At 40.3% G+C, this 13,431-nt stretch overlaps 1 protein-coding gene across 2 annotated transcripts in view; it reads left to right on the top strand.

Annotated features, from left to right (window-relative positions):
- LOC116993798 (SLX4 interacting protein) overlaps window positions 1-13,431 on the top strand; it is a 79,270-nt gene that overhangs the window by 37,270 nt on the left and 28,569 nt on the right. For both annotated transcript variants that reach the window (XM_033054881.2, XM_033054879.2), the window contains exons 4-5: window positions 2,640-2,729; window positions 6,824-6,947. In XM_033054881.2, coding sequence (XP_032910772.1) covers window positions 2,640-2,729; window positions 6,824-6,947 — 214 coding nt within the window. The remainder of the gene's footprint in view (window positions 1-2,639; window positions 2,730-6,823; window positions 6,948-13,431) is intronic.

Here is a 13,431-nt window from a genome sequence, read left to right as displayed (position 1 = left end):
TAAACTGTGTATATTTTTCCTCCACTTGCCTCTATTCCCTGCAATTATTTGTGTTGGCGTTTAGTCTGTACTTGTCGTTTGCTGCTGGAGCAGCCAAAGTTGTATTGAGCTGCTCAGTATAAACATCACCCACAGAACTGTACCCTGTGAAGGCACATGAAGCATAAATACAGGTGTAGCTCTACAGGTGTTGTGCAGCTCAGGAATGCAGGGCAACCTGCATGGGAGCTGTTGCTCACATCACATCCAGGAGTTAAGAAAAAGGCTTGGGAGGTCAGTGCTTGTGTTCTCTGGTTCCCCATTTTCCTCTTTGCCTGTGCCAGTTATGCTTCTCTGTGTCCTGTCCAAAGACTGTTCTGATTGTGTGGCAAAACTGTTTTTTTGTGGCTATTGAAATATTTCCAGGTGTGCTTTCTACAAAGAAGAGTGCTCAAAGCTCAGAGGGAGATAAATCTTCCAAGGGAAACCTTGACTATTACAGGGATTTATGCACTATTTATATCTATTTGTTTTTTCTTTGAAGTACTACAAATGTTGGATGTGTGTATAAAATTTTCGAGATAATTTTAACTGTTCCATTGTGTAGTTTTGAATGTGGTTCATTATTTTCTTTTTTTTCCAGTTGTTTCAAGATTGACAGCTGAGACAAACAGTGCCATTCAGAAGAAAATAATTACATTCTGTCTCCTTGAAAAACAAGTCTATACTTTGCATCTGTATCTGTACATAAAGTTTTGTAGTCAATAGAAAATGATGCCAGTTAACATGGAGCACTTGATAGTTTGAATTTTCTTGATGTATCAACTACTTGTTTATTGTTGTTAGTGCTGAACCATGAATAATTTACTGGCTTTCACTTTATAATCTGCAGTGTCTGCTAACTTTGAAGTTCAGTAGTCAATTTAAAGTTTGCTGGAACTGACTAATGATTCACCAGAGATTTTTGTGAGATATTTTGTCATCCATTTAAAGCTTGGAAAGGTTTACTGTTGGCAGCCATCTGGGAATTCTTGGTTCTCTGGAGGAAAGAGAAGCCTTTTGATACAATAGATCAAAGCAGTCTGCTCTTTCAGTGACTGATACCTATAAGTAACTTAGAAGTTTCTCAAAATGATTTCACAATTCCTGTCTCGTTTGCCAAACTTTGCATTCTAACTACAGTACAATATTTACCATGAAATACATTTTAATTATATTTGAATTATTATTTAGAAACTTCTGTTTGCAGTTGATTTACAGATACAAGTGTTTTATAAACCAAGAGATTTAAAATTTACCAAATATGCTGTTATGATTAATAAAATTGATGCTAAATCTTGTTACTCTTAGTGCTAATGGTATAGGTAAGGGTACTCTCAGCAACTGTACTTATGCTACACCTGAGATACAGGTGTAGCCCTTAGACTGCAGGTGATGTAAAACTAGAGTCCAAACCCACATATAACATCATTTCTAGAACCAGCTCTGTTAGCAGTTGGAATTCTGAGGTTGGGCTTTGCAGATGTTTGGCAGTGAGGAACAAATACAGAAGAGAGTGAGTGAGGACAGGAAGTGAGCACTGCAACATCCCTTGAAAGGAGCCCAGTGTCAGTCTGGATGCTCCATGCACATGTGAGCTTTGTCTGGGATCAGGATGTTGTTTCTGTTCCATCAGACATTCCAGATGTGCAGCCGCCATGACCGCACATGTGCAGCCTTCTCACGGAGCCACTTCATTGCATCACAAGTGCACCACAAGCCACCAAGCCAGAATGATGGAATTGGCTTTTACCTTGTATGCTGCCTTTTAGCTCAAGGTATCTGAGTGAGATTTGGTGCTGGGCTGCAGTAGAAAAAAGGGAACCCCATATCTCTGAGCAGGACAGCAGAATAGGACTGAATTAGTGCCCAGTGGGACGAGTTCATGCCATGTGCTCTTCCTTGTCTTAGTTCATTATAATGATTGATGTAACAATTAAATGAAATAAAATAACCCTTGTATGCCCACACTATCCTCAATCAAAACCTGTCAAGGCATTTCAGAAATAGGTGGTGTAGCCTATAGCATCCTAATAACTGTATATACTCTTTCGTAATATGTAAACCTTATTATTTAACCATTCAAAGTACAGATGACAGATGCGGTAACTACCAAATATCTACTGACAAGTCCTCCAAATTTGCTGTTCTTTACATTAGTTAGCTTGGAGAGAGGAAAAGACTTCTAAGATGCTGAATTTTTAAGTATTTAATAAATTCAGAATGCCAACTATATAATTAATATGGTACCAAATTTTCAGAAAATAGAATTATGTTAGTTTGGTGAAGGAATGGCTTATTTTTCACACTCTAAAATTTGCTTGAACTCAGATTTTAAAGTGACATTTAGATAGCAGAAGAAAATTCCACATACTTGTGATTGTCACATAATCATTTCAGTGAGCTATCCAGGATAAGTCTGGTGATCTTGCTTCTTGTTAAACAGTGATAAATTTGTAATTCTGTACTTCATAAACTTCCACCATTTAATGTTCTGCTTGTTGTAACTCTGTATCAGATGCAAGTGCTTACCTGATTATTTATCTCCCTGTCTGCTCAACATGTGCTTCCTAGCAGCTACAGTTCAACATGTTTTTTCTTCTTTTTTTTTTTTCTTCCAGTGTGGGAACTTTGCTGTCTTGGTGGATGTTCATATTTTGCCTCAAGGTTCCAGTAAGGACACCAGCTGGTTTTCAGATCATGAGAAAGAGGTACAACAAATATCAATCCTACTTCAAAAGCGTATGGCTGCAGGAAAAAAGTTGGATTGCCTTGAACTACTCAGGATTTTTCAGTGTTAGGAGAATATTATTAGTTATGCCTAACCATCAGTGGTTGCCTTGGGACCCCTAAGTTAACCATATGTGCTTTTTGGGTCACTAATGACCACTTTAAATCTGCTTTTTAATTTTTAAACTCTGTGTGTGTGCACATTCATGCATGTGTGTATGCTGTGTGGATTCTTCTGACTTAACTTTAAATTAAAAAATATGTTTCTCATAAATGCTGGTAAATTATCCTGAATGTTACAAACCAGGTATCATTCAGGATATCATTTTGTTGGTGAAATGTCTTTGTAACAATTTTTTTTTCTTCGTTCTGAGAAGTGTATAAGATGTTTCATTTAAAGGGTACAAGAAAACAAAAATACGCATGATAAACCATACTGTTGCATCTTACGAAAAGAAACTTCCATTATTTTAAAGTGTATTGTGTATATGCTGATAAAATTGTGGAATATCAGTGAGCAGCAAAATTCTACCTGTAACTTTCATCAGATTGTAGAGAAATCCCACATGGTCTTGTGCTGAGTTGCTGGCAGGAGCTTTCCCCTCTGTGTGGGAACTTGAGAAGCTCCCTATTGCAAACGAAGGCAGGATGTGTTTGGGATGCTTGTGGGCTTTCCCGCAAGTCTCCGTTACGGTAATTTTCAGCAGATAGCTTCCCTAATAATGCCATCATTAACTTGTCACTGCACAGCATCCCCAAACATCTCAGAGTCATACATTGAAATGAAATTAAAAGAAACAATGCATTAATATCCTGAGGGAGCAAAAGCAGAATATTTAGCAGCATGTGGTTCATCTGATTTGTGCTTTATTAAGCAGAGAAATAAGAAATTAGGGAAAGAATTTCAGATTTCTTTTTTATGAGTAAATGAACACTCATTACCTTTTCTATTTATAACCAGTTTTACTCTCCTGGTTATGTGAGTTTTAAATGTTCTCAAAATGTATTTTGTAAGACTGCCAAAACAAAAGAGATGAATTTCAGAAAATTAACTCATGATTGATTTAATAAAGAGGCATGACAGGACAGTGTTCAGTATATTTCTGTGACTGCATGTTTTGAGAGAAATACGAAAGTTGCACATTTTCAACAACTGAGAAGTGTGAGTCCAATAGCTTTGCAATTCACCTCCTGAAAGTCCTATGCAGAATCTTTGTGTAAGTGAGGGAAGAAAAGGTCCTAAAGAAAGATTATCCCAACATATTTTTATGCTTTTTGCATGTGCATCGTGAGGGATATTCTGCGTTTTTGTTGTTTCTAAACTCTGGAAAATACTTGTGGTGGTGCAGCCCTCTCCTCATGTCTGTTGGAAGTGTGGATGCCTCTGTAACAAACGCAATTCCTGCTGATCCCCTGCTTACCCTGGATGAAAGTCATTGGCTGGAGCTCAAGGATCCTGGTGATGCTGTTCCAGTGACCTTTTCCCTGCTGGCTCTTCCTTGGAGCACATGCCATGGACGGCAGGATGGAACCACACCAGTGCCCAAAGCATGGGACTGGTGTAAGGAAACACAGCTGGGTGTTGGAATGACCACTGTGGCACACTACTGTGACCAGTTGGATGTAGAGTATTCTTGGCATTACTGTGAATGCTGCAGTTTTCCCCCTCTTTCTGCCCTTCCCATTTCCCTGCCCTTTCTTTCATACCCCTTTTCCCCTAAATGGCAAAGTCAAAGATTTATCTTTGCCCTCTGAGGTCTGTATGATTCTTTGTGGAGAGCCATTTCAATAATATTTCCATGAGCCTAACAAGTAAAATGTGTTCCATGTAAATGAAGAAAGTGAATGTAATGTTTATTGCTGTAGAAGGAACCAAAGACACACCATGTTTCTGCTTTCAAGACCTTTTCATTCTAACCTGAACACAGGCCCATGAAAAAATGTGTAACGGGAGCAGTTTAATGAATTAAACAGAAGAATGAGCAAATACAGTAATTTATAATTGTGCTCTACAGGCAGAAAGGAAATGTATTTCTTACTGTAAAGAGAAAATACTGGTTGTGATTGACTAATGTATATGCCCTGCTTTCATTTAGAGCAATCCATTAAAAATTTGTTGTTCTGAGTACTTTCTACATTAATCAAAAGGATATTTCAAGGCAAGATAGTTTAGATACTACTTATTTAGTTTTATCTAGTACCCTAACACATTATAGAGGTAAAATTATGTTTTTGTGTGCCACAAAGTATCGTTGCTGTGAGCACATAATATTCTCATTTTCCATTGTTCATAACTGAGAGGAAAGTCTCTAATAAATGTGTGTGTATTAAGCTTATGTAAAACTTATTCTGGTATTTAGGAGAGGAATTTTTGGTTTTTAGTCCAAGTATTTTTTTTCTGGGTAATTTTGGCAGAAGGTTTTGTTCTTCCTGAGTTGTATGTGGTTTTGTTGTGCTTTGTTGAAGAAAGTATGAAAGATAGGAACAGTTATGTTTAGGAGCAGAAAAATCTAAATTAATTAGAGCAATTAAGTTGCTGTGACCTAATTTGTTCAGTCTTACCCACCCCTCCAAATTACCCAGAATTAGAGCAAAATACGTGTTGTGTTTTATAAGGATTCTTACAGAGAAATAGTGTGTTGACAATTTCTGAGAGGATTTTTACTAAAACTTTGGTTCAATACCTAATGTTGTGATATATTTTTAACATGTATTTTTTCCTACTTTGCATGCATATGAAACTGATTTCTGATTTTAAAAAGTTAGTATTGTAATATAATGTATTTCATCTGCCAAGTAATAATTTCATAATGTGCTTCCTCTCTTCTTCCGTAGAAAAATAGTTTGATTACAGTAATTTCACAACCATAAGGCGCACCGGACTATAAGGCGCACCCCCCGGGAGCCGGCACATTTCGCAACTTTGTAGATCAGATAAGGCGCACTGGACTATAGGGCACACTTTTTTTTTTGCAGTGAGGAGCTGCGCGGCATGCAACAAAGTAACGAATTGTTGGCAGGTGCTCAATTTGCAAACATTTTTCAAAGATCGGTGTAGCCTTTAAATGCAGCCCCAGGTGCCCTCCCCATGCAGCGTGCCCCAGCACTCCCACCCACCCCTGGCGCTGGCTGGCACGACTCACGGCACCTGGCTCCCACCGCGCGACCGCGCTGCATCCCGGCTTCGCTGCGGCAGGCGACTGCGCCGCTTCTCTCTGCTTCCCCGGGGCCGCGCCATTTGTCGCCGCGATTCGGCGGCCGCAAGGGGCTCCGCCAGCGCCGCGATTCGACGGCCACGGGGCTCCACCGGCGCCACGATTCGACGGCCGCGGGGGCTCCGCTGTCACCACGATTTGGCGGCCGCGGGGGCTCTGCCAGCACAGCGATTCGGCCACCGCGGGGGCTTCCCCGCCGCCGTGATTTGACAGCCGAAAGGGCTTTCCCACTGCCGCTTCACCGCCGCCGCTTTTTGGCGGCCACAACGGCTCGGCTGGTGCCGCGATTTGACAGCCACAGGGGCTTTGCCGCCGCTGCTCCGATGCCGCCGCTGGGTGGGCTCTGCTCGGGGCTGTTGCATGCTCACACTTCTCATTCCCTCCACGCCCGGGCCAGGACCACCCGGCTTCTCGTTCCCCCCGCACCCGTGGTGGCACCGCCCGGCTTCTTGTTCCGCCGGGACCGGCGCTGGCTCCCTCCCTCCCCTCATGGCTCCTGCCGGCTGTGGCCGCCCGCTCCCGCCCCACCTCGCGACTCGGCGCTCCTGTGGCACCGCCCCCCCATTGCGGCTCGCACTTCCGGTTTGGCAAATTTCGCAACTTTGTCCATCAGATAAGGCACACCGGACTATAAGGCACTCTTCCGGGTTCGGGGAAAAAATTTAATCTAAAGGGTGCGCCTTATAGTCGTAAAATTACTGTACCCTCCTTGTTCCCATTCATTTCCTAATTCCTGTGCTTCTTCTCTCAGTGTTTTTCCTTTTAATGGGAGAGGAGGTAACTTTGTATTGATTTCTGCTGTGTGCCTGTGGGCATTTCTGTAAATGTAGATCAAACCAGGCCAGTGGTTTCTCTTTCAGGAGGTCTGCAAGCTGCTAGAAGAAGTTGTTGCTTCAAGGGTCAAACACTATTTGGAGGCACCTAAACAACGTGGTCAGTGGAAACCCATGGAACATGGATCAGCTGGGCCTTTGTTTCTTACAGGTAAAAGAAATTATATAACTTAGTGTGAAATAAGGTGGAGTGGAAAATACTGTTCTTTATTTTTTCTGTGAGAAATTTGCCATCAGGAAGGTCTGAAATAGTTGATGTATTGGTCTGGAATTACTTAAGCTATGTAAGTGAAAAAATTAAGTGGATTTTAGTTTGTCTGTATTGCTTAAAAGTGAACATAATGCTGCTACTATTAATCTGAGAGCCTATCATTAGAACAAAAAAATATAACTTATACAACCCTTGGTCCTGCAAAATTGATTGAAATCTTGCTGGTTAGTTATATCTCCTTTCCACTCTCACATTTAGTTTAGAATTCTTAAATACAGAAATAATATATTTATTTCTCCTTTTACTTTTGGCAATCTATTCAGTCTTAAAAAGTTGGTATAATGTGATAAATGACATTTGTCATTTCACCAGTGCTAATGCAGGCCTGGCAACAGCACCCATGACCCTGGGGGTGCAGAAGAGAACAGGATTAAGAGCCTTCACCCATTTGGAACTCATTTTTTTGTGTGTGTGAGGGTGTTGAGGAGAGTGGGTGCCGTTTCAGTACATCCTCATTTCGAACTAAAAATTATGATCGCTGTAGCTTGGGCCTTACTGTTAGATCAGTTTTGGGCTAAATGGCTGCCAGTTTTTGTTTAATACAATCTCACTGTTAGCATAATGGTGTGGTTTACAGTTGATAGGCTTATCTTTTGGTCTTATTTATCTTAAATAGTTCTTAAGCAAAAAATGACTGATGTTACTAGCCTGGAGCAGGTTATAAACTTGTCACAGAAAAGAAGGCTGCAGTATAAAGCTCTGTGCTGGCCATGCTTTGTCACATTTCCTTAAATACACTGAGAGATCTCTACTGGAATATGATTTCTGCACTGCATGTGATTACATATTTACACTATATCATCACTATACTCATAAATTTTCGAATGCAACGTATATTAAATGAACAATTGCAATTGGAAACAAGTTCTTGGCCTCTAAACATGCTTTCCATTATTGAAAATGTATATTCCTGTAGAATGCTGGTTGATGCATTTTACAGCTTTACATGCTGTTGTCAATAATAATGATAAAACACAGGTTATATCCTGTATGGTTGGCTTATTATTGCAAAATTTTAGGCATAAATGAGAGCAAGGTTCTTCTGGCATGACTTGGGCTTTTTCCTATCTCTCAAGAACACAAATACCACATAAGCAAGAGGAGCTTCAGGCCACTAAAGGATTTCCAAACCCTTTTCTTCCTTGCAAGTTGTAACTACATTTTATCCCTTTACAATATTATTGTTTGTCAAGCATGTGAACTTTCAGACCTCTGTACTTTTCTGGTTGTGAGTGAACACTGCAGATGATGAGATCAGAATTTCTAAGATTTGTTGAGGTTTTTCTGTGTTTTCTTTTACCAGGGGATGTTGTTTATTATTTATTTTTTAAAGTTTCCTGCCTTAGTAAAAGGTAGGTTTTGAAAAAATGATGATTTTTTTAAGGTGAAACTGCCAGACATAATAGTTGTTTTTATATATATGGGCAGATGCAATGGTAGTTTGAGGGTGTTTGTGAGAATTTAGGGTCTTCTATTTTCTTTCATATCATGAACTTTTCAGTAAAAATACTGGTGTGCTGTCCCAGGATTGGGAACTGATCTGCTTGACTCTTCCCCTTGTTTCCTGAAAATTAAAAACTTTGGGATATGCATTTGAGGAGGTCATCAGTAATATCAGTGACAGTTTTAGATTAAAGGATATTTACTTTGGATGAGGCAGAATGACTGTTCCATCAGTTTTCTGCAGTTAATCTCACCGTCATTAATTAACAATAAAGAAGTAAAGGAAGAAAACAGGCTCTGATAACAAACATTCATGTTAAGCTTCATTTCCAAAGCCAACTCATTCTTTTTCTCTCAGCCTGCTTTGCTTGAGGCTGTAATTGGTAAGAAAGGAGTGCTTTGTTGAAGTCCAGGATCAAGTTTCTTCAAGTTCCATTCAAGTCTGTTCTTACCTGGGAAGCAAATAACAGAATAGGTGGGTGTTCAGTGGGGCAGCCAGGCCCTGCCTCTAAGGACTGACCCTTTGAGGTGAGTCACAGGGCCAGGAGGCTTTACCTTGTGTCCTGCCCTCCTCTCTAGGATCACAGGTTCTGTTTGTAGGCTGCAGGGAGAAGGGTTTGGGTTTTTCACACAAATGGAGTGCCACATGCTTGGCCGGCAGTGTTTTGAGCCACATGAAGGAATGCACAAGCCTGCTACTGGGAAAAGGCTTCAGCTGCAGCTCTTGTTGTATTTGGAGGTTATGAAGAGTTTGAGTTCTTCAAGCTCTGTATGGTTTCTTTTGCTCCAAGTTATCCAAGTCTGTGTGGAGTTTCACTGCTGTAAACCCCCTGCTCTTGTAAGGGGATGTGTGTCTATAATTATGAACTGCTTACTTACTATTTCCAGTGTCCCAGGTCCCTGGTTGTAGCTGCATCTTTTCAAGTCAGTTTTAACTAGTTTGCTGTATACACTGCAGGGTGAATTCAAAATTTCTTGAAAAGAGAAATATTAGATCAGTATTAATAAGATTTTAGACTACCTTTAATATCAAGGCATGTTGTATTAGGTTTCATTTCAGAACGAGAAGCCAAACTACCTTAAGTCTTCCACTCCTTATGACTATTACTATTTTCACCTATCACAGCTGCTTTTTAGTATTAACATTATATTATGTTTAATATTAATATTATTTGACAGTACCTTTCATTTTTGTGGCACTTAGTGCAAATATCCGTGCAAGTTACTTGTTCATTTATATTTCTTTTTCATTTGATTTACACCCACACTGCAGTGTGTGGTGGGTCGCATACCAGCTTATTAGGAAATCTGTGGGTGTTACACACAGGAGAAGAAAGAAAGAAGGAAAGAATGGAAAAATGAGAGAAAGTAGCCAAGACAAGCAAGTTCTTCCTATTCTTCCTTCTGTCTGAACAATTTCCACACCCTTCCCAAATGGCCAGTATGAACAATTTGCCAAAGTAAGCTTCAATTTAGTCTTTGGACATAGGCTTTGGTATAAACTTTGTTTCTTGTGTTTAATTAACATCCAAATGTGTTTGACTTTTATTTTTTAAAAGAGAAGTTTAAAATAGGGTGGATTTTCAAAAGTTGAATTTTGTCTGTGTCCAATCTGCATGGCCAAAATCATGCTAGAAGAGCATCAGCCAGGTATGGCTTGTGATTGCATTATTTGAAGTTTCATCTTCCACAGAAAGTGGTTTTGATCAAGAGCAGTGAGAATTAAGAGGAGACTACAGAGGTCTGAGCAGACATACAGGAGAAATGGGAAAGGGAGAACTGAAAACAGTAAGGAAGAAGGTAAGGTTTACATGGTCACAGAGGAAACAATAAGGGGAAGTGAAAAAAAATTTGGCTGATAGAAATGTCAATGATAGAAAGGAAGAAGGTATATTGTAAACTTCCTCTTGAGGGAAGAAAATGTTAACTATGTTTTTCCTACAAGTAATTTTCAGATCTACTCTCATTCCTTCCCTAGCATCCTTGCTGTTTTTGTTGGCTTGAGGGTGGGGCATTTTTGTTCTGATTTCAGATCTTTTTATTGTACAGTCTCTTCTACAGTGAAAATAATTAGAGAGCATGCTGTCACATGGCACGGTGAGCTCCCAGCTTGATTTTATCTGTTTTCCCTGGGATTTTGTGTATTTTTTTAATATATTTTTAACTTTCTTTTCTCATGAAATGGGGCTTACTGTGATCATGTTTCCTGAGTCCGTCTTTTCACCCAGTTGCTTTTTGCAAATATGACTGTACTTTGCAAACAGGTAGAAGTCTCAGACTTGAAATTTTCAGACATTAACTTCTGACAAACTTACTTAAAATGAGAAACTGGAAGAGGTACAAGAGCTGTTATGAGTAGTTCAGCCTTACAGAGATCTGTAGTCAAAGTTCATGTCTTATTTAGTACAAAGAAAAGTGCATAAGATGCAATTTCATAAGAAAATACATTTCTCGTGCTTATGAAACGATTTTTTGGCTCCTGCAAGCACACAAAAAATATACAATGAATCATGATGGTAAATATTCCAAACTCTTTTGGCCTTGCATTTTAATGTAAACATTATGATGTTTTTAAGGGAAACACCCTTTTCAGACTGCCCCAGTTTGCTTTAGTAGTGTTTGCTATTGCTGTAAGACATGAATTGTGTGAAATGTTTGTAGGGTATGTCCCACAATATAATCCTGCAATAGCAAAACTGATTTATTCCCACCCTTCCAACTGTTAATTCATGCTCCTCTGCTGTGAAACTGTTTGGTTTGAACTAGAATCTTTTCACTTGCCTTGCTTAAACAGCAACCCTACAACACTTTCATGGGTGCAACTAGAGGGAGAATAAGCTGCCATAGGGGTCTGAGGAGGAGTCTTTCCAGTGAACTTTGATATTTGGACTTGCACATTGTAATATCTGTCTCTCAAAAGAATTACATTGCAACTTCCCTACAATGGACTAATTTATGATTTGTGGCCAAGTCCTGCAGATCTATGTGAACTTTAAACTTACATTCATCTGTCTGTGACAACAGAGCTCCCTGAAGTATGCAGTAACTTATGCAATGACTTATGAAAAATGTTTTGATTAGTATCTTGTACTTAATATTTCCTGGTTTTGTTTTAGATTACTTTCCCCCCACCATTTTTTACAGCCAGATAATGGGGAATAAGGGCATCTTTTTTTCACCAAAGCATTTTTCTTCCAGAAGATCAAGGTTATGTATTTGAACTTTTTTTTTTTTTCCTTTTTGTATTTTTTTCCTTTCTCAGGGTAATGGATATTTGACAAGAACAAAAGAAATGTCTGTACTTACACACTCTTTGGGGGTTTTTTGTGATTTTTATTTTACTGTCTTACCTTAGATTGTAATACAACAGAATTGGGGAAAATGCCAAGAAGGGCAACAGACATGATCTAAAATGAAATGCAATACAGGGAACAATTAAGTGTGCCTGGACTCTTCAGCCTGGAAAGTATATAAATTATGGGGAATACAATCAAGATCTATAAAATCATTTCTTGTCTCATCCTCTTCCAGTTTGAGGACAAGGGTGTATCAAATGAAGGGGTTGGAAATGCTGTGGTAGTTAGGGGAACTGTGGAGCTCTCTGCTAAAGGATAATAGATATGGTAAAGGCTTGTGCTGCATCCACAGCAACATGGGAGGATATTCCAGGGAGGATGCAGAATCTCCTGTGGTGCACTAAAGGCCTGAGTTGAGAGGGCTTGGAGCCTGGCAGAGTATCAGGGAAGTATGTACTTGGCTCTTGTATTTAGTGTCCCCTTGTAGGTATTTTACAGCCAAGGTGTTTGGCTTTAGGGACCTTAGGTCTTCCCCTGAGTGGCCTTTCTTAGCATTCTGCTCTGAAACTGAGACCTCATTGAGTCAGAGTCAGTGGGTGTCAGAGACTGACTGTGAGGAAGTTCTGCACTCTCTGGACTGAAGAACCTGCTGTTGGGACACTGGTACTGGCAGAGGGCTCAGTAGTAACTGTCCCTGTCTTATATGGGATATTTGCAGCTGCAGCACCAGCTGGGTTGAATGTGTTCTCCCTGTTTGACTTCTTCCCTGGTGGCAACTCCCCATGAAATTACAGTAATTTCACGATTATAAGCTGCACCATTTTGACTAAAGTTTTGGTCCGTACCCAGAAGTGCAGCTTGTATTCCGGAGCGGCTTATATATGAAAAAAAGTTCAGAAATTTGCCAACCGGAAATGCGAGCACGCAGCAGCTCTGCGGCGAGGGAGGGGGAGCTGTGCCAGGCTGGGGGAACTCTGTGGTGAGGGAGGGGGAGCTGGGCCGGGGCAGCTCCGTGGCGGGGGGGCCGTGCCGGGCCGGGGCAGCTCCGCAGCTCCACGGCAGCAGCGGAGGGAGCCGTGCTGGGCTGGGGCAGCTCCACAGTGGCTGCGGGGGGAGCTGGGCTGAGCCCACACAGCCCTGAGCCAGTAAACCCCGCGTTCCCGTGATTCTGTTACTAATTGGCAACTTTGTGAAAGTTGCATGCAGATCCTCGCTGCAAACGAAAGTGCGGCTTACAATCTGGTGCGGCTTATATATGGACAAAGAAGAAATGTTGCCAACACCCAGACGTATAGCTTATAATCAGGTGCGGCTTGTAATCGTGAAATTACTGTATTTATGGTCTTGGGTAAGAAATGAAATGTTGTCCTTATTTTAAAGATATCCTTATTAAAGTGTTTTGTATAGATGGTGTTGGATTGAAAAAAACTAACCGGACAGTTGTTTAGTATGGTGTATTTTTGTGTAAAGGAAGAATTTGGTGTTGGTTTTGAAAACAGTTTTGGCCTCTAGGCTTAAAATACTCTCTGCGTTAATACACTGTATTGCTTACTCTTGCTTTCATCTTTCCATTTTTTGTTTGCCTCTTCTTCCCATATGATTTTTTTTCATGTTATGAAAAGAAA

Source organism: Catharus ustulatus, chromosome 3, assembly GCF_009819885.2.
Source record: "Catharus ustulatus isolate bCatUst1 chromosome 3, bCatUst1.pri.v2, whole genome shotgun sequence".
In the NCBI taxonomy this organism is placed as follows: Eukaryota; Metazoa; Chordata; class Aves; order Passeriformes; family Turdidae; genus Catharus; species Catharus ustulatus.
This window is presented reverse-complemented; position numbering and strand designations above follow the sequence as displayed.